Consider the following 18,727-nt stretch of genomic DNA (forward strand, 5'->3'; position numbering starts at 1 on the left):
GTACGCATCTCCCATTCGGTCATCAAGTATAATTTCTGTCTAAAGCAAAGCGACCATATGGAGGCTAGGCGATGGCTCACAGACTTTTGGGTTTCGGTGTTGACAGCAACCCTATCTGAAGTTTACTCACACGGTACCATCTCAGTTAAGTGAGCAGGTACTGTATTGTATTACTTGAATGCTCTCTCACGTACTTAAAGGGTTTAATCGTGTGTGCCTGCTATAATGAATACCGGCATTGTATTCATGAACAGCACTTGTGCCTAGGCATCAACATTCTTGGCATGCTCACCGCCTTGTACTAGAGCTATCCGCACCGTGATGCTCCATCTTTACTATTATGCGGCGTTAAAGAGAGGGAGATGCCACGGGAGGACCTTGGCGCAATTAGTCCCCGTCTCCTTTGAACTTGGCAGACAAGTATTGGGCGCTGTGATTGACCCACTTACCTTCCGGTATTGATGCGTCTTTCTTTCTGTTCTTGTGTGCTCATTCAAAGCAAGACTGCAGTATGGGTCCTATGGGTCTATCCCACGAATGACTTACTTTGCCATACATACAGATCCGCCTAATTGCCGTCGATATAAAGTTAGAAGGATGGATAGCTTTCCAACTAGCAAAGCGCCATACAATACTGCGGTGATCTGATCAACAACATGATTACGTTCTATGACAGGTGATTGGTCGAGGCTTACGAACGTGCACACCCTGCCGCACTAGGATTAGTAGCCAGATTGACCGAGAGTATAAGGTAGTTGACTCAAGGTTCCTCTTTCCCATCGTTTCATGGCTTCAGAAAAGGCTTCCAGCGACGAGGGGCATACCCCTGCTCTTGCCCGGCCTGCATACATCCTCGATGAACGTCGACGCGCTGCTCTAGCAGAGGTCGACACCGCCAAGTTCTCGTAAGTGTGTCGGTCATATATTACATTTGTTTCCGAAGCTCAAAAATTCACAGATGGTTTCATGTGAAGATATGCCTTGTTGCTGGGGCTGGTTTTTTCACCGATGCGTACGTCTGAATCAGCTAGTTTTCAAACCCTACAATTTATCTCCCCTCTGCTTTAGATATGATATATTTGCTATAAACATCGGTGCCACCATGATTGGATACGTATACGGACACAGTGAGTTGGTTATGAACTCAGTCTTTCCTTTTCTTTATTGTTGGCCCTCGTTACAGACCAGGCGCTCAGTGCCAATCAAGACCTTGGCCTCAAAGTCGCCACTCCAGTTGGTACTCTCGTCGGTCAGCTCCTCTTCGGTTGGCTTGCCGATCTAGTTGGGCGCAAGCGCATGTGTACGTACACGTCTCCTGTACTTTTACCGGCATAGGCCACTTATCGTCGTAGATGGTATTGAGTTGATCCTCATGATAATTGCTACGTTCGGACAGACGGTCTCAGGAAGTGGTCATGCAGTGAATATCATTGGCGTTCTTGTTGTCTGGCGTTTTCTGGTATTTCAAACCTTGATTTTGCCGGAGCCAATTTAACAGTATGAACATTCAGATGGGCGTCGGGGTTGGAGGTGATTACCCTCTGAGCGCGATCATTTCCTCGGAGTTCGCCTCTACCAGAATTCGGGGTCGTATGATGAACGCAGTTTTCGCCTTTCAAGGCTGGGGTAACTTTTGTATGTACTCAAACAGTCGTCCAGTTCCTCAAAAAACTGACAAACTCTCTCCAGCTGCGGCTTTGGTGTCTTTGATTGTCACGTCCGCCTATAAAAACTCTATCCTTCACGACACGCCCCCGAACTACAACCACGTCGACTATATGTGGCGTCTCCTCATTGGAATCGGTTGTGTTCCCGGTGTCATCGCCCTATACTTCCGTCTAACTATCCCTGAGACGCCTCGTTTCACCATGGATATAGAACGCAACATCCAACAAGCCTCCGCCGACATCACCACCGTCATCACCGGAAAGTCTGTCAAAAAGCCAGACTCCGTCATCCAGCGTGCCGACGCACCCAAAGCCTCCTGGTCAGACTTCATTGCATACTTTAGCCAATGGAAAAATGGCAAAATCCTCATCGGTACTGCTTACTCCTGGTTCGCTCTTGACGTGAGTACAACGAATGGCAATTCGAATAGAAATTCTTGACTATATTTGTAGATTGCTTTCTACGGCCTTGGTCTCAACTCTAGTATCATCCTTGAGGCTATAGGCTTCGGGACGCCTCTAACAAGTGGTTCGCAAAAGGTCTACGATAACCTGAACAACATCTCAGTCGGTAACCTGATCTTATCGGCTGCGGGACTCATCCCAGGGTACTGGGTCTGTTTCCTCTTCATCGATTCATGGGGCCGCAAGCCTATTCAACTGATGGGCTTCATCGTACTTACGATCCTCTTCATCATCATGGGTAACTCAACTTTCTCCCTTTACCTGCATGCTATTTAAAAATGATTTAGGCTTCGGTTTTGACGCCCTCAATAAGACCAAGTCTTCACAAGGCGCCTTCGTCTTCCTCTACTGCCTCACCAACTTCTTCCAGAACTTTGGGCCGAACACGACCACGTTCATCGTACCTGGTGAGGCGTTCCCGACTCGCTATCGGTCGACTGCGCACGGGATATCTGCTGCGAGCGGGAAACTCGGGGCTATTATCGCCCAAGTAGGGTTTGCTCGGCTGAAGGATATCGGTGGACCTAACAAGTTTGTGAAGCACATGTAAGTTGTCTTTGCTTAAGGCCCAGGGGTTATATCTGACGTGCACGGGTGATCCTTTAGCCTCGAAATATTTGCGCTGTTCATGCTGACGGGGATCTTCTCGACCCTGCTCATTCCTGAGACAAAGAATAAGACTCTTGAAGAGCTGTCGAATGAAGATCAAGAAGGCTTCGTTCGGGGTAAGTTTCTCTTCATTCTCAGTTTTTTGCACTTAGTGACGGTCTTCGGTAGGGGCCGGTCGTCTCGAAGTCGACGACGATGGTTTGGTAAAAGCAGTGTCATAAGGACGGTGCGATTATAATGCCGTATGATTTCCATTTTGTTATGATTACGACCAACATCCTGGCATGTGTACTTGTTCAATGAAATCTATATTCAGATTTATGAGGAATTGATCCAATGCCCCGTATGTAACTCTGTGATTCAATTAAAGCGAGAGCAGTTGATGGTGAGCTGGTATCACGGGTGCTATGCGCCTTCAGTCGCGGTTAGCATTCCAAGCCCAGTGTCATGTTTGTCCTCTGTTATCCCTTCGAGCTGCAGCTATACTGGGATTTGTCGCCTTTAGTTTATACTGTGCACGTCGATGCTAGTGGGTCTTCGGCGCTTAGTGGATGGGGGCCAGCATCGGAGCCTCAAATTCGATAACGAGTTCCATTCTCCTCCCTGCTGCCTTGGTCTTCTCTTTCCAGATGTCTGTTTACAGCCCTGAATCCTCATTCAAATTATCGACAAGCAGCATCACCGCTTTATTACGACGAACCGGCGAACCACTGGTTCACCCCATCCTACACTCCGACGCCGTCGAGCGGTTTCACAGCTCACGGTAATGGAAATCTCGAAGATCACCAATCTTTGTTCCTGAATAAATCACCAGTACTAAGAGTATCTGATGTCCGCATCGGAGCCACCGATGTCAGTACGCTTGCAGTGTCCATGCGCTTTTACAGTTTTGTTTAACTAAACTAGGACTTCATTTAGAGACTGTAACTCAGCAACAGAGACTCTCTGATGGCGACTGTCGCTCCGGGGCTTTCCAGAACGCGGACTCGGAGTAACCACATACTGGAGCGCCCGGGGCTTCAGGTGTTATGCCGTTGGATGCAGCAGAAGAGGATAAGTATCATGTGCGCGACATCGGTGAGGAGTCTGAATTGTATTTCAGAGCCTCGCCTGGTGGGCGATGTACATGTACCGGCGGTTTTCTGCGGAAACACGTTCAGCCTAGTATTGACGACCCTAGACGCGCCACAATTATCAAGTTCCCTCGACCTTTGAATTTCTCCACATGCTTCATAATAATGCTGACACCGAGTTCCTGTAGCGCTGTACGTCGGGTTTCTGATTTTTGGCCTCATCACCAAGCTCATGAACAGTTCATCAGGCTTATCTTCGACGTCTGGAACTCACGCTCTATGCCTTATCAGGAAGACTTCTTGGCTGGAGCTAGAGCAAATTCAGGTCGTCTGACCGTTTTCCCTAGCCCTGGATCCGCCGATAGGGACTTGGGATTTTCATTCGTCCTGGGCGTGCACGAATCCTGCCTGACCTGATAATGATTGCCCCCGAGTCTGTGTCAAGTGGGTCTCGGTCATACAACCGACATGTCGCTACCAAAAGGCAAGAATGTATCTGGGGAGTGGATGACTTATTCCAAGGTATGTTTACATGTGGACGGTAGAGTAGTGTTTGTGGGTATGTTATTCTATTGCTTGTTATGTTTGTGCTCACCATTGCGAGCATGAAAAAGAATCTGCTTCCAGGTCGATACAGTTGTTTGCGGAGCCTGGAAGGGGGGAAGAAAACGCATCGGAAAGACTTAGTTCTATCCTCTTCCTTGAACTCTTCCTGTCAGACGCTTACCTTTTGAATCGGTCTTGTTAAAAGTTACGATACTTTAAGGTTTTAACTCGGTAAGTCGCACTCAATTACTATGATCTAATGCGTAGATTCTATTGGTGCTCCGAGCCCATGTTCTATTGTTAGAGTGTTCTGGGTTCTTCGCCGACAAACTGGTCTTTTTTAGGTTGGAGCCTAGGTCAGACTGGCCTGCAAAGAATTTTAAGAAGCATTTACGGGAGATTTATGGTCTCGACTTCCAAGCATCTTGAGAAAGAGAAAGACCAACTTCCAGTTTTTTTAGAAGGGTGCACCTTTGAGCTCAGACTCATAGTGAGTCAATAGCAGGTTATCGACACCGGCAATACATGGGAGCCCTCACCGCATACGACTCTACTGAAACGCGTTCACAGAACCAATGGGGTACTATAATCAGTTACCGAGCCGGTGCAAACTCTTGACTTCAAGTTAGGATTCTATGTCCGAGGCAGCAGATTGCTAGTAAGTGCTGATGGGCGGTCCTAGGATACGACAGGGATAGAACAGACTCATGCACCAACAGTACCAGACACGTATAAGTAGAGATCACACGATGAGGAATTTTTAAAACATCAAAAAAGGTTGGTGAACTCAAAAAAAAATTAAAAGCGGATGATTCGGACCGGACAGTAGATAGGGATGAAAAAAAAGATACAGACCCAAGATAATGATGAAAATACGTTTCCCACATCTAAGGTTCTCCTTGTCGTTGTCTTGCAGTCTGTTCAACTGAAATCTTTTCAGCCAAGTTGCCAGCAATGCAGCGCCGGCAAGTGGTCCGACTTCCCGATTACATCAGCGTCCACCTCTTTCTCCTTTACCACCACCACCACATCACCATCGCAGCAATGAGCAGTGTTTTTGTTCCAGTTCGCGTCGTTTCTCTCCTTCGAAGTCTTGTCAACGTTATTTCCACTATATCTATCTCAAATCAATACTTACTGAAGCAAGGGGCCAAAACAGAGGACCAGGAACCTCGAGAACCGCCAGCGTCATGGATGTCGTTGGACTGGGAATGGTGGAAGAGTGGCGACCGGTGGTACTGGAATTTAGGAAGGCCAGAGTCGGGCATTCTGCACGGTGGGTCCACAGGCTAGCACTGGTTACTGCCTGCTAAGACTTTGTGCAGCCAGAGCTTTTCAGTGGTCATGGAGTTCTTTTACTTTGGCTTCTCTGACAGAACTACGGAACAATCAATCATACGAGCCAGTTCAGATGCCCCCGTCGCGAAAATTGCCTTCGGACCCCCCGCCGGAACCAGACGCGATTTCTCAGGACACTATCCATCAATTGATACGGAATCCAACGCTTTACAACCCCCTCAGAACCCCTCGTTATCCCATTGTTCTGTGCCATGGTACGTGTGCTTGCGGAAATTTTCTCCGATAAAATTTCATACTTCTACTCAGGTCTCTACGGCTTTGACGAACGTGGCCTGTCCTCCTTTCCTAGTATGCGCATGCAGTATTGGTCAAATGTTCTTCGAATACTCCGAAAAACCGTTGGCGCAGAAGTCATAGTCACCGCTGTTCCGAGTACCGGGTCAATAGCTTCTCGCGCAGAAAGTCTAGACCGGCAGCTTTGCGACAAGGCTCTGGGCCGCGGCATCAACTTACTGGCCCATTCGATGGGTGGTTTAGACTGCAGACATCTTATTACACACGTCAAGCCGTCAGAATACACGCCGCTATCGTTGACTACAGTGAGCACTCCACATCGTGGTAGTCCCTTTATGGACTGGTGCGCAGAGAATATCGGCATTGGAAGATTAATTCAACGTGAAGGGGAACGTCTCGCGAAGACCATCGAGTCGCACGACGAGTCTGCTAAAGTGCCGATGCCAGAACCCGCGAGCGAGAAAACGAACTCCAATCCTTTTTATTCACTCTCCTTCTCTTCCCTTCCATCATCCTTCACTACACTCCTTATATCTATTCTGGATTCTCCCGCATATTCGAACCTTACTTCTACGTATCTCAACACTGTGTTCAACCCGAATACACCCAACAGTCCTGCAGTGAAGTACTTCAGTGTCGCAGGACGGATGCCAAACGTGAACCTATGGCATCCATTTTGGCTACCCAAGATGGTTCTGGACGGCGTAGAAAGGAAAGAGAGAGAACGATTGCGTGACGTCGGAGAGAATACATGGTCGCAACCCGAAGAATGGGGTCATGACGGTTTGGTCACAGTACAAAGTGCAAAGTGGGGGGAATTTCTCGGGGTCATGGAAGGTGTAGATCGTGAGTGACTCTGTCTTTCCCCCCTTTTCATTACTGACACAATTATTTGCAGACTGGGAGATTCGAGGGGCTAGAGGATTAGATATCGGTGGCGACTTTTTCAGTTCTGGCGAAGGGGAAGAGGGTCAGAACAGAGACTGGGCATGGTTAGCGAAGGCTTCTAGGAAGGAAAAGGCAGCTTTACAGGAGGAATCAGAGAAAGCTCCCCGGACCAAGATTGAACGACAGCAGGCGAGAGATTTGGAGCGGCAGAGAGATGACGATGTTGTTAAAGCATCAACGGACAAGCTTTCGGCGGTGTTTGACTGGATAGTCGAGCAGGTACCAACACCAACGCCGTTGCTAAAGAAGGACTGCGGCAGTGAGGTTTCTGAGAAGAAGGAAGTCAAGGCACGGAATGATTTGGCGACGAAGAAGGATCTAGAGAGATTCTATGTGGCATTGTCGAGGAAGATGTACGATGAGGGACTGTGAAGTGAACAAGCTAAGTAATATATAATCTGGTGAGCGTAATATCATTTGATGCGCAGGAATGCCTTCGGCACTCCCAAATTATAAGGCAAACTTTGAAATATCTCGAAAAAGGTAGGGGGAGAAGGGCCCGCCGTCATTGCTAGAAAGCAAAGCAAAGTCCATTTCCTTAGATTCACTGGTGCGCTGATTGCCGATATCAAGATCTTATCAGGAGCCCGCGATTATCCACCAAGAGGTTGGTTCCACGATTTGTCCGAATTAGGCGGAGTTTGAAAATATTCCCACGACTTTTGACCATAGTTCTGAACGAATGAGGACAAACGGAGCAATAAACGCAAAATTTGTCCGGATTGTGGAACCAACCTCTTAGGGGATAATCATGGGTCCTATCTTATCGAAATCGCCTTTGTTACGGAATTCATCATACTTGGACCAGTTCTTTGTGCTGAGCGCAGCTTTTGTCTTCTTCCAATGGCACGTCTGCAGTGGTTCCTTGGGATCCTTCCTACTTAATGCTGTGCCACCGCAACCTGTCCTTGACTTGAATTTGACGCGTCGCAAAGTCCTCTAACAATTGTCCGGCTATTGTCACCAAAATACCAATATTGATGTGAGTATATTTTGCACGAGCAGTAGGACAATAACGTACTAATGCCACGCAGTGCTTGCAACCCTTTAAAGCAGACGCGCCATCCATCGATGCCTTCATCACCACTCAACTCTCCCACTATGTCTGCGTCTTTGACATCGTCTGCGACAAGCATTGACACGCCCATCGACGTGAATTCCCTACCAGAAGAAGCCATCGCATCTGCCACGAAAACCTACACTAAAGAGCGACAGCGTTCTATTCACGACTGGCAGCAAGGAGTTGACAATTCTGGTGTAGCTATTCCCCCCTCGCGCCCTCCGACTTCTGCGCCCACCGAGAGTGAACAACCAACAGTGTACCAGACCGACTCTCAAACACCCCGATCCTCTGTCGCTAACAATGTTGTACCCCGCTCTGTTCTCGTCGAAATCGATAGCATAATCCGTAGCGCCAACTCCCCGACGCTCAATACTCAATGGGAGGCGCATTTCTTTCAAGGTACCACCCTCACATCATCCTCTAACCCACGACTCCTACAAGCGCACGCCGCCGCAATCATGGCCTCCCAAGGTTTTTACATCGACTCTGATGTCCCCCGGCTAGCAGAGAAGTGTGTGTATCGAGCGGCCTTTGCGAAATTCGACCACTCGAAGGGTAGAGAAACGCCTGAATCTATCGCGCCATTCGTCCTTGAGATATATCGGAATATGGGCGCCATCTATGGTCCTATGGCTGCAGAAGCGTTCCGTATCGCGATAACAGAGCGAAGTATGGCCTCATTCGAGAGTTGTTGGTTAAGGGTGTGTGTTCCTCACCAGGCTTCAAGTTTTTGATTATTGATCATTTTCCAGGAACTCCCAAACACGTTCGGGGCGCGAAATCCTCAACCATTGCTATTCACGATCGCCGGTATTTCACTGGCTGCCTTCATCAGTGATCTTTTCGTCTGGGGTTTCCTCAATGGCTCGAATGTGATAAGATGTCTCGGGATCCTACTAAGCACCATGGAATATATGGAACATCTACAAGCCATTCATAAAATCCTTGACCGTACTGGCGGCGGATATTGGCGAGACGAATCGGGGCAATTGATGGCTCTCCAACATGTTGAGGAGTTCTTGTTTAGGTTTCTGAGAAGCGCGCGATCCATAAATCTTGAAAAGAGCCCTACCGGACAGCAGTATCCTGCATCCGTGGGAAAGACGTGGATAAACGAAGTTGAGCAAATGGTGCGAACACGGTACACCGCCGACCTTGGATTCTAGTCTATGACAATTTTGGAGGTCTAATTTAGACGGTAATTTCTTACTCTACGATTAATCAATCATATAATATTTGCTCGATTAAATCCATGCATTTCGATAAGCGTGGATAGAATAATACATCGAGAGTATCTCTCTTCCAAAGCAGGGTATGACTAAATACAGAGCGATAACATGGACTAGATACAGAGAGCTGGAGCGGGATCAGAAGGGTGAGAGTTCCTTATCCAGCTATCGCTCCTGCTTCGGATGCTTATCCATCCATGCCTTCATACATTCCGCCTTGTCCCAAGACGCGACGGCAATCTCAGCGAACCGCTTCTTCAACTCTAATCTCGGATTTTGAACGACCCGAAGCACCAAAGACTCCGTGGTGTACCTCTGCAGCTCCCGTACGTACGTGTCCTTAAATAACCGCGTTTCTTGTGGATCACGGTTTCGCTGACAGCCCCTTCTCTCAAACCACAGCGGATGGCAAACAAGCGTCCAAAGTGGTACAGTCATGGCCATCTCCCAATCAATGATAGCAAGGATATGCCCTGCATTGGGACCATCGGGCGCAATTATCATGTTCCTGTTACGCGGAGGGTCGATGTTAGGCTCAAAATAGTTTGATTGAATCCCATACCATGGATTGAAGTCCATGTGGGCCAGAACGAATGGTCCCGCTGCACAGCCATCCAGTTCATCCTCGATCACATCACGTATACGGTCCCGAAATTGGGGTAGCACATCCAGCGCCAACCGCCACTTCATATTGATGTCATTCCGATATCCGTATGACGTTTTTGCCAGCTCTGGTAGGCGCTCCATGAATTCAATCTCCTCCGTGAGGCCTGCCCTGAGCCACGGTCCAGAAACCTTCCACGGGCCACGATCATATGAACAATTTCTTTTGCGAGCTGCGGACTCGTGTTTGCACCATGCCACGGGTCCGAGCCTGAAACAGTCGGGTGGGGCAGCGTCATGCTTGAAGTAGATTGAACCGATGCGGTCAAATTTTAGTTGGGAGAGTTGAAGCACTATCCGAGCGTAATCACGAATGGCGTTGAGTTTGAGCTCTAAAGCCAAGTCCTCCCAAGGCGACCCGTTCATGTCCGATCCTTCTGTCTGATGGATCAAGTGTGAGGACCACGACGAGGCTCAAGGACCAATCACGAACTTACGAAGGATATGATAGAAAAGGCTTGCCCAATGGCGTTATGGCGGGTCGGGCAGTATCCGTAAACAACTGGAACAGGAATGGTTGTCTTCAGCCTCACAAAGACCATCGTTGCGATCTAAAAATAATTTTGAAATTGTCTCCAATGTGCACCATGCCAGCGGCTGGGAGAAACGGGTACATACCTCAGATTCCATGCTGATATCCGACCTCGACTTGACATCACGAGCAACTCGGGCTAGCACTTTTTCTGGCACTTGACCTTGGCGGTCGAGGGGGACATTGAGATCCAAGAGGTAGAGCTAAAAGCCAACGACGTCAACATGTTGATATGAAGAGGCTCATGAGTAGTTGAGACCTCGTTGTAGAATCCCCACCGATAAGGTTCTTCAGGTGTTGCACAGGTGACTCCGAAAAGACATTCAGTGATTCGAGAAAACTGAGTTGTATCTGGAATAGACGTCGGCTTCCTTCCTTTTGGAACGGGACACTCGAGCACGAAGGGGAATTCCCAATCTGTGGCTGCCATTGCAAACCCTGTGACAAGAATATTCCAGCCTGAGCATTCCAAGAGACGAAGAGCAACCAGGTATCCGCACCTTTAGACGTGTTCCTAACCACTACCACCAACTCGAAAGGTCAACCACGAGGATGTGAACGTTCAAAAGTAACGATCTGAGGGGGCTTTTCTGTAGCAATGTTACTGGAACATGGATAGCAGCAAACGTGGAAACAAGCTCATATTCGGGGACAATATGATAGTAAAAAAGGTGGACACAGCCCAAAAAGAACTATATTCGGGCCGCCTGGGATTCTGACAGATCCCAGCGCGCTGTAACCCAGGAGAGATCCGGACAAGCTAGTTCGTACTTGTGAGCACAGAAGCAACATACCGACTGCCTAAAGCGGCCAGCCGAAATCGAGATAGTGGTGTCCCGGCAATCGCCGCGCTGATCCCAATATGGGCATCAAACCTTCGAACTGATCTTTTCAACTCGCAATTCGATTTCAACAGACATGCGGACTGTCTTGTATGGCATTTGGATCACTCTCCACACTGTCTACGATCTTCGGCCAATCTCCTTACCCACTTGAGGTGTTTACCTCGAACAATCAATGAGCATACAATCACTAGCCAATAAGGGTCAGCAGGACCTGATGTTTGGCCCAGTGAGTCCTTCGTGTACGATGCCGGAAGGCGCTTCCCTAACACTTCGTAAGAACATCACTTGACTGTATTCCATCCGACCTGCAAACCAGACGTCAGCCCCAAGAAATGAATGTCAAGGAATCACACCAATAGAAAGACACCAAATCTGTCACACAAAGAGAATGGATTCATTTTTTTACGTCGGAAATTTGGCGGCTTCATGTTACAGCGAGGTTCCGCTCTCATCCCTGCGCTCGGCATTCTCCTTGTCTCCCGATTCTGAGCGGGTGTGAATTAGAATAAGGCGTGTTGGATTCGATCGTGCAGCGTTTTTTCTCACTCCGGTCCTAGACGTCAGAATTCAATGGTGTATTCCCGGGGTACTCTTGGCAGACCTATATGTCTTGTCATAGGACAGGGTCGGTCCGGTTGGCGGACTCTGGAAAGCGTCGACGATTAGCATTAAAGTATGCAGGTACGCGCGTGCTTGAATAGAAGATGATCTCCGTAGTAAAGATCACCTCTCGGAGATTCACGAGGAAAGGCGGAGGTTCCCGGAATTCTGATCCTAAACGACGAGGGAGCGTAGTCAATAAGTGATACGTAAACAAGGCGCAGAAAACGCGAAGCCTTACGACCGGTCCATCGGTTCACAAGCGAGCGCCTGGTATTTCGTTGCACATTTCTCGGTAGAGTCTGGGCATGAATCGGATGGGTCTGACGGAATACCACGGAACAACCGCTGGAGCGCTGGCCAACAATATCTTGTTTCTTGCCCGAACTCCAGCAACCCTTATCGTGATCCCGACCCAGTGGCGACTATGGGCTTGATGATACGCCTCTAGACATATATCCGCCATATGTTGAAAAAATGACGGGGCTTGTACAACTTTTGAGCAGATGCGATGTCCGTACCATTAAAATATCCATCAGAACAAGCACGTTCACGGAGCAGGGTCGCAACGAGAAGGTCAAAAAAGCAGCATCTGGTAGCGTTTCGAAAGAGATGCTGTTTGGTTTATTCTAGGACAATAAAGCAGTCTATGTTAAAGAGTATTTTAGACTGCACGACGACTGGTCAGTACACAAACGGAAGGGACAACACAAAGCACGCACATTACATGTTCCCGGTGGCATCACTCACACTGGGAAACGAATCTATAGAAGTTACAGATGTCATGATGATACAGTTCCGCGATAAACGTTAGGAATTCTATAAATGTACATTCGCGAAATTTGAGCATTGACCAGCGGAGTTTCACTCGATGATGTTGAGTTCTCGTTTTCGTGCTTTGGCGAAATCATTCTTGTACGTATCCCAGAGTCTGAAGATAGAATATATTCAGAAAGGCTTCCTATAACGATTCTAGAGAAGTCATACCGTGTCAACTCATCGATGTACAAGGACTGAATGCGCCTGATCTCGTCTATATCGGGTTTATCAATCTGCTTGACGTGAATAGGTCGACCGACTAGAGAGTGGGAAGCGCTCAGGCGATGGCCACAGTGGGGAGATATCGTACTCACTGACGACGACGATTCGCCGTCTGTAAGGCATCAGGCCCAGATTATCTATGTGGTTTGTCAGGGCCGGTATGAGATCAAGACGGCGCAACCCTTACAATTTAATAGTCCACGACCATGGAAAAGTGGGAAGGTGAATCCAAAGATCGACTGGAACTTCTTCTGAAGGATGTATACTGTCGTCCCCTTTTCGTTCGGCATCTGTTGATAGATCTGATACACCATTGTGATGATTATCATGCTCTAAGAATGTGAATTTGAATGATGCCTACGTCGTTTTCACCGAAGGAGAAGACCGGCACGAGGTTCGCCCTGTCGTCGGACATCCGTTTAGTCTGGTCCAAAGACATAAGGGGCACTTACCCATGCTGGATAGCAATCTTGATGAAACCAAGCCTAGAGGATACAATGAGATGAATGCGCACAGGCAAGAGGGTATTCAGGGATACCGTTTCCTGAGGGTGAGATCAACTGTGCCCGGACGTGCACTCAGACTTTCGGCAGCACCTCCAATGACGATAGCTATAGACTGTCCGGGACCACCTCGAAGGATGTTGCTGCATGATCTCTTGCTCACGCTGGCTATACCTAACCACATTATCAGGTCCCGGTAAAACGGTAACTTGAAATTGCTGGCAAGTGTCAGTAGGTGGGGAGTTATTCCCGGAAAAGCCTTCGAAAAACCGGTTGCTGCAAGGAAGTGTCAATGCTGCTTCAATGGTAGCATATGGGAAAACACACCTTCCGTTGCAAAGGTCGCTATTGCACCCCTGAATGAAAATGTTATGCTATGCCATAACAGGGCCTGAATGGGGACATACATTCCAATGATCCCTGTGTAATTCCGGCGAATTGAGATGAAGAACACAACATAACATGTCAACTTACCATGAGGATGGTACCCGAAGATGTAGGTTCGGTCGGCAGGAAGATCAGCCTCCTAGGGCAGAGTGAGCACACATCGACAATTCACATTGAAGCCCAGTCACCTTCATCAGCCTTTTACACATCCACGTAAGTGGAATTGACGCGTTGGGAATGAAACACTACCACCCACGATATAGGATAATAGTCGGCAAAATACCTCCAGCAGACCAAATGACGAAACCATTTCTTCGGTCTTCCCCCGTGAATAGACGCTTTGTCAATATAGTGGACCCAGATGTGATAAAGAACGAGTAAAGGCCATAACGGGGGGAAAGAACTGAGATAAGACAGATAAAGTTAGCACAGAGAACACTTCTGTAGGCGAGTGGCGCACCAAAGGTAGAGAAACAGGCAGGTCATCAAGACGAACAGGACCGACCACGACGCCACCGCCGTCATTTGAAGTCTCCGTTGCAGTGGAACTCGAGATGGTACGAAACTGTGGATATATGCCATTGAATTGCAAGAAGGGTTTCAGATAGAAAAACGGCAGACTCGACATGGTCTTGCAGTGACTGTTTGATGGGTTCCAGTGGGGTCACCGCGAATCCTGAAAGCTTTACCTTGAGCGACGATGCCAGCAAAGGATCCATGACGGCGGCGGTCCTGGACGTTTGCGGCGACGTTGGAGAAGAATGTCTCGCTGGAAGTCGGCAGTTGCCGAAAGCCCCTATTTGCCTTTTCCCATGCCGTCACTGCGCGTCAAGCCTTGCAAATCCTCCTACTTGGCGGAAAAATCCTCACATCTGACGCGACAGTTCCGGCATGTCTTAATGGAATTCCGGAATTTACCTGTTGCTTTGCATAATCGAAAGGTAGGTAAGGGAAGGTACCGAGGCTTATGCAGGATTATGCCGAACAGATGTTAAGAAACGTCACAGGTGGGAACACGACACGAAAATACTGGAATAGTAAATAATAGAAACCGTTCGGCACATAAGCCCTTCTTTCTTAGCGGGATCTGATACGTTTAAGTATTGTGGCGTTGTGCGTAGCGGCTCAATGAACACAGAAGTGCTTGGCAGAAATTCTGCCGTTCGCTTACCTGGATCACTGAGTTCGTAACAAGCGCCTGTCGATTATTTAGCAATATCAAAGACGTTCTGAATTCGAAGGCTTTCGAATGAATCGGTAAAGTCTTTCCGAACCCCGTCGTTCCTGAGTTCCAAGTAAGTTGTCGAAAAGATGTGGACCAGAAAGTCGGTAGTTTCCGTCTTGAAACCGTACCGACATCCGTGAATGTATACAACGTTAATCGTTAATACTATGATTCTGGAAGAATTTAGAGGGTTGACATCGCGTGAACTAGACCCAGTAAGGCAACGAAGGCACTCCTTCACGGGAGAATGGCTCCCCCTTTTAACTGGCAAATCACTGTCGCACGATGGTCTCGGGCCAATTCATTGCAACGAATAACTGGGGGGCCTTCGTCCGATGAACGGTATACTAAATTGGCCAGCCAAATGGAGTACAATCGTTATTAGGTCCGTTATCGCTAGAAGAATCGCACTTCTTTCGAGAAATTCAGTAGAGGCATCTGAGCGTTCCACTGGTCGAGCGAAATAGTTATTAATAGAATGAAGGGACGCAAGAAAAGCGCCTGACTCTCCAAAATGTGTAAGGGTCTATGTATGCATATTTAGAAGCCAAATTGAAGTGATTGTGAAGAACCTCACCCCTTCGGATGCGGTGGTAGATGACAAGGAACGGCCTGAGAGAAACTGCCGATCATCAGCACAGCCACGTCCTTTTCTCACTTTCATTCAAATCCACGATCTCAAAATTTCTGGACCCCAATTTTGCGTCACATTCACGCACCTAATACCCTAAATTCCAAGTTTACGAACTCCTACTAACGGGATATGAGTCTGTCGTCCGTATCTTTGGCGCTGGGAAAGAATACTCATATATGACTCATGTAGACGTCGAAAGCCTTGATGGACGCTTGCTATTCGCCATCCCGAAGAAGGGTCAGCGCGCATACAGGAAATATTACAAAGAATTATAACTGAACCTACATTTTTTCTATAGGTAGGCTGTACGAAAAGTGCCTATCAATACTAGCAGGTGAGTCACATTCATCCGACGAACCAGTTCATCTACTACTACCCGTATCACCCCTAGGAGCCGACATACAATTCCGGAGGCACAATAGACTAGACGTATGCCTCGTGCAGAACCATCCCATCGCCCTGTGAGAAGCTTTCTTGTCACATACCAACCATCCCAACCAAAACTAATTTATCAGTGTATTCCTCCCCGCATCTGACATACCATCTTTCGTCGGCAAAGGCAACGTCGATCTAGGAATAACAGGCCACGATGTGATCCTCGAATCCCAAATGCAGCAGCACGTAACCGAGACCCTACGGCTAGGCTTTGGAAAATGTTCCCTCCAGGTCCAGGTCCCTGAAGCCGGACCAATCAAAACCGTAGAGGACCTTGCGGGCAAGCGTGTCGTTACGAGCTTCGAGGTCTTGTCTGGGGAGTATTTCTCAAAGATAGATGAGGAAATGGGCTTGCAGGGTGAGGCGAGGACGAAGATCGAGTACGTGGGTGGAAGTGTGGAAGCAGCCTGTGCATTGGGATTAGCAGACGGGATTGGTGTGTACCCATCAACCGATGCATGTTCTGTTCTATACTTATTTGTTACCGCAGTCGACCTCGTAGAGTCCGGTGATACCATGCGTGCAGCTGGTCTGCATGCGATAGCGACGGTTCTAGAGACAGAAGCCGTTCTCATCAAATCCAGCGTCCCAAAACACCCTGGTCTCGAGCCTCTGATCAAACAAATAACAAGCCGCATCGCGGGCGTCGTGGCAGCCAGCAAATATGTTGTCTGTCAGTACAACATCTCACGCGATAAGCTCCCTGACGCAACGAGAATCACACCCGGTCGAAGGGCGCCTACTATAAGTCCTCTTGAGGAGGAGAACTGGGTCGCAGTCAGTAGCATGGTCGAGAAGAAGAAAATTGCAGATATCATGGACGACTTAGTCAAGATCGGTGCACACGATATCATGATCTTCAACCTAGACAACTGTAGAGTTTGATTGCCAGTTTCGACTAGAGAGCATTCCGTCTTAATCAAAGATGTCAAAATCGATACCCCAGCCTTTGCTCGGATTCACCCCTCGCTTCGGTTCGTGCGATATCGCGGCTGTCTCCAGCTTCTCAAATAGTTCATCCGGAAGTTTCGTGACTATCCAACTCAAGTTAGTCAAAGTACCTGCACAGTGGGTGGAACGACTAACTATGTAAGTTTTCCTCCACTCTGCATGGAGTTACACTTTTTGGAAGGACGACGGTCTGGAGATATATTAGTGATCTCTTCCGTGCTGTGATGAGTCCTGTAACACATACCCCGCGTTGGACATGCCATGAATTGATTACTTGGGCAGGAGTGATATCAAGTTCAGCGGCAATTTCCTTGACCACAGGGACAGAGAGCGTTTCTCCGACGGGTCCATCGCCCCCAAGAGGGGAATACGCTTCTAACAATATCCCGTACTCCTTAGACCACTAGTGTTTCGGTGAGCATGAGACCAGAGAACTGTGGATAACGCTTACGGCTAATAACTCCGGCTGTGGGAACCAGAAATTGATCTCGACCTGGTTAACCGCGGGTGGATATTTCAAGGGATTAGCGGTCAAATTTTGGATTCTAGAGCGGCGAGTTACGACATCGTGTTCAGAAGTAATACAATCGAAGTTACCTGCGTATATTGAAACTACAAGAGATGAGAACGTTGAAGAACCAGGCTATGTATGCAACACGTACTTGCTGACACCAATATTTCTGATTTTACCCTTGTCGACCAATTCTTCAAGCTTCTTCCAAGTAGGATACGGATCATCAGTGAGTTCTTGATTGTACACAGACCCATCTTTGTTAAGGGCAAGGGGCCTAAGGGTGAGATTTCTTAAAAGATAAGTAAACATATTCGCGAATGCAAACTTTACAGACCAATGAATGAGATAGAGATCCAAGTAATCAGTCCCTAGTCGAGACAGTGACTCGTCAAGAGCATTTTCAACATCTTCTGGGTCATGAAAAGAGTTCCACAGCTGACAAGGACAGATTAGCATCCGCACCCGCGGAAGTATTGTCGGTTTAGACACCTTGGAAGTCAACCAAATATCTTCACGAAGGATGTTTGTTCGTTTCAGCGCGGCGCCCACCTCGGCTTCATTCTGAGACACAGTGAGAAAATGACAGGGTACAGCCAACCGCACGCACCCCGTAGATCCAAGCACCGTCAAGATGCTGATATCCAGACTTCACCGCAGTCTGCATGTGCCGTAAGGGTATACTCGTCTTTGTTCCCAGAAGAACATACCTGCACTGCTCTTCCAACTTTGTTCTTTCCTGCTTTCCAGAGACCTAGGTGCACATGAATCTCTTAGTTTCGCAAACGGGCGTGAGAGACCCACCAAGAGCAACCGAGGGAATCTTGTCTCCAGAGGGTAACGTGTAGTGCGTAGGCAGACCTTCTCCTGTAGACGGGGTATACTTGCTACACCTTCCAGCACCCAACAACGACCGCGTAAATCCAGTACGATGTAGGCCGATACCGAGGGTGAAGAACACCAGGAAGATTATGCAGACTCGTTTCGTTTTACAGTGCCATGCTTTGGTTTTGGACCCATTGTGAGTGGGCAATTGCTCGTAGGTCGCTTTCGAAAGCATGGTTGCAACTGCGATAGGTGGTTTCAACTGAGTAAGCAAAGTGACGAGAGAGAGATATTGCACCCGGGCCGGCCGGGAAAGATAAGCACCTTATCGCGCATTATGATGCTCACATGTTGAAATGTGAAGTTCTATTCCGCAACATAT

The 18,727-nt window shown here is 48.1% G+C and overlaps 8 protein-coding genes across 8 annotated transcripts; 4 read left to right on the forward strand and 4 right to left on the reverse strand.

Annotated features, from left to right (window-relative positions):
* The first annotated feature begins 395 nt into the window (after nucleotides 1-395).
* EV420DRAFT_1534524 (inorganic phosphate transporter) lies at nucleotides 396-3,146 on the forward strand. Its single transcript, XM_060472801.1, has 12 exons — nucleotides 396-455; nucleotides 504-905; nucleotides 959-1,012; nucleotides 1,069-1,127; nucleotides 1,184-1,300; nucleotides 1,353-1,459; nucleotides 1,512-1,635; nucleotides 1,690-2,069; nucleotides 2,121-2,370; nucleotides 2,420-2,678; nucleotides 2,739-2,857; nucleotides 2,910-3,146. The coding sequence occupies exons 2-12, from the start codon at nucleotides 787-789 to the stop codon at nucleotides 2,960-2,962; spliced, it is 1,641 nt and encodes a 546-aa protein (XP_060332148.1). The 5' UTR covers nucleotides 396-455; nucleotides 504-786; the 3' UTR covers nucleotides 2,963-3,146.
* A 2,212-nt stretch (nucleotides 3,147-5,358) lies between these two features.
* EV420DRAFT_1534541 (alpha beta-hydrolase) lies at nucleotides 5,359-7,466 on the forward strand. Its single transcript, XM_060472802.1, has 4 exons — nucleotides 5,359-5,636; nucleotides 5,686-5,913; nucleotides 5,966-6,799; nucleotides 6,852-7,466. Exons 1-4 carry the CDS (start codon nucleotides 5,405-5,407, stop codon nucleotides 7,271-7,273), a joined length of 1,716 nt encoding a protein of 571 aa, XP_060332149.1. The 5' UTR covers nucleotides 5,359-5,404; the 3' UTR covers nucleotides 7,274-7,466.
* A 178-nt stretch (nucleotides 7,467-7,644) lies between these two features.
* EV420DRAFT_1747010 (uncharacterized protein) lies at nucleotides 7,645-9,195 on the forward strand. The gene is made up of 3 exons (XM_060480181.1): nucleotides 7,645-7,883; nucleotides 7,936-8,665; nucleotides 8,717-9,195. Exons 2-3 carry the CDS (start codon nucleotides 7,973-7,975, stop codon nucleotides 9,128-9,130), a joined length of 1,107 nt encoding a protein of 368 aa, XP_060332150.1. The 5' UTR covers nucleotides 7,645-7,883; nucleotides 7,936-7,972; the 3' UTR covers nucleotides 9,131-9,195.
* A 163-nt stretch (nucleotides 9,196-9,358) lies between these two features.
* Nucleotides 9,359-9,883, reverse strand: EV420DRAFT_1268144 (uncharacterized protein; the record flags this gene model as incomplete). The annotated part of the gene is made up of 2 exons (XM_060467430.1): nucleotides 9,359-9,701; nucleotides 9,756-9,883. 2 exons carry the CDS (start codon nucleotides 9,881-9,883, stop codon nucleotides 9,359-9,361), a joined length of 471 nt encoding a protein of 156 aa, XP_060332151.1.
* A 195-nt stretch (nucleotides 9,884-10,078) lies between these two features.
* EV420DRAFT_1222280 (uncharacterized protein) lies at nucleotides 10,079-10,561 on the reverse strand (the record flags this gene model as incomplete). The annotated part of the gene is made up of 3 exons (XM_060466469.1): nucleotides 10,079-10,237; nucleotides 10,294-10,407; nucleotides 10,475-10,561. Coding segments are annotated over 3 exons (360 nt in total), but the record flags the coding sequence as incomplete, so codon positions are not given.
* A 2,136-nt stretch (nucleotides 10,562-12,697) lies between these two features.
* Nucleotides 12,698-14,483, reverse strand: EV420DRAFT_1641368 (DAGAT-domain-containing protein; the record flags this gene model as incomplete). The annotated part of the gene is made up of 14 exons (XM_060477226.1): nucleotides 12,698-12,764; nucleotides 12,821-12,911; nucleotides 12,967-13,011; nucleotides 13,062-13,176; nucleotides 13,236-13,275; nucleotides 13,327-13,359; nucleotides 13,413-13,653; nucleotides 13,705-13,733; nucleotides 13,785-13,797; nucleotides 13,852-13,903; nucleotides 13,953-13,962; nucleotides 14,021-14,167; nucleotides 14,225-14,329; nucleotides 14,386-14,483. 14 exons carry the CDS (start codon nucleotides 14,481-14,483, stop codon nucleotides 12,698-12,700), a joined length of 1,086 nt encoding a protein of 361 aa, XP_060332153.1.
* A 1,316-nt stretch (nucleotides 14,484-15,799) lies between these two features.
* On the forward strand, nucleotides 15,800-16,943 carry EV420DRAFT_1619980 (ATP phosphoribosyltransferase; the record flags this gene model as incomplete). The annotated part of the gene is made up of 5 exons (XM_060475524.1): nucleotides 15,800-15,860; nucleotides 15,922-15,957; nucleotides 16,015-16,084; nucleotides 16,139-16,494; nucleotides 16,549-16,943. 5 exons carry the CDS (start codon nucleotides 15,800-15,802, stop codon nucleotides 16,941-16,943), a joined length of 918 nt encoding a protein of 305 aa, XP_060332154.1.
* A 30-nt stretch (nucleotides 16,944-16,973) lies between these two features.
* Nucleotides 16,974-18,720, reverse strand: EV420DRAFT_1747014 (NADP-dependent oxidoreductase domain-containing protein; the record flags this gene model as incomplete). Its single annotated transcript, XM_060480182.1, has 9 exons — nucleotides 18,325-18,720; nucleotides 18,231-18,274; nucleotides 18,131-18,181; nucleotides 17,672-18,084; nucleotides 17,607-17,621; nucleotides 17,461-17,554; nucleotides 17,254-17,412; nucleotides 17,145-17,199; nucleotides 16,974-17,119 (listed from the first exon to the last, which is right to left on the reverse strand). Exons 1-9 carry the CDS (start codon nucleotides 18,578-18,580, stop codon nucleotides 16,974-16,976), a joined length of 1,233 nt encoding a protein of 410 aa, XP_060332155.1. The 5' UTR covers nucleotides 18,581-18,720.
* Between the last annotated feature and the right edge of the window lie 7 nt (nucleotides 18,721-18,727).

The sequence above is a fragment of the Desarmillaria tabescens genome (genome assembly GCF_030435595.1).
Source record: "Desarmillaria tabescens strain CCBAS 213 chromosome Unknown EV420scaffold_13, whole genome shotgun sequence".
In the NCBI taxonomy this organism is placed as follows: domain Eukaryota; kingdom Fungi; phylum Basidiomycota; class Agaricomycetes; order Agaricales; family Physalacriaceae; genus Desarmillaria; species Desarmillaria tabescens.

Bases quoted from the DNA above. Each gene is read 5' to 3' on its own strand.
- EV420DRAFT_1534524 (XM_060472801.1), top strand. From the start codon at position 787: ATGGCTTCAGAAAAGGCTTCCAGCGACGAGGGGCATACCCCTGCTCTT. The intron at 1,301-1,352 runs GTACGTACACGT...TTATCGTCGTAG, and splicing joins AGTTGGGCGCAAGCGCATGT to ATGGTATTGAGTTGATCCTC. The intron at 2,070-2,120 runs GTGAGTACAACG...CTATATTTGTAG, and splicing joins ACTCCTGGTTCGCTCTTGAC to ATTGCTTTCTACGGCCTTGG.
- EV420DRAFT_1534541 (XM_060472802.1), top strand. From the start codon at position 5,405: ATGAGCAGTGTTTTTGTTCCAGTTCGCGTCGTTTCTCTCCTTCGAAGT. The intron at 5,914-5,965 runs GTACGTGTGCTT...ACTTCTACTCAG, and splicing joins TCCCATTGTTCTGTGCCATG to GTCTCTACGGCTTTGACGAA. The intron at 6,800-6,851 runs GTGAGTGACTCT...AATTATTTGCAG, and splicing joins GGTCATGGAAGGTGTAGATC to ACTGGGAGATTCGAGGGGCT.
- EV420DRAFT_1747010 (XM_060480181.1), top strand. From the start codon at position 7,973: ATGCCTTCATCACCACTCAACTCTCCCACTATGTCTGCGTCTTTGACA. The intron at 8,666-8,716 runs GTGTGTGTTCCT...ATCATTTTCCAG, and splicing joins TCGAGAGTTGTTGGTTAAGG to GAACTCCCAAACACGTTCGG.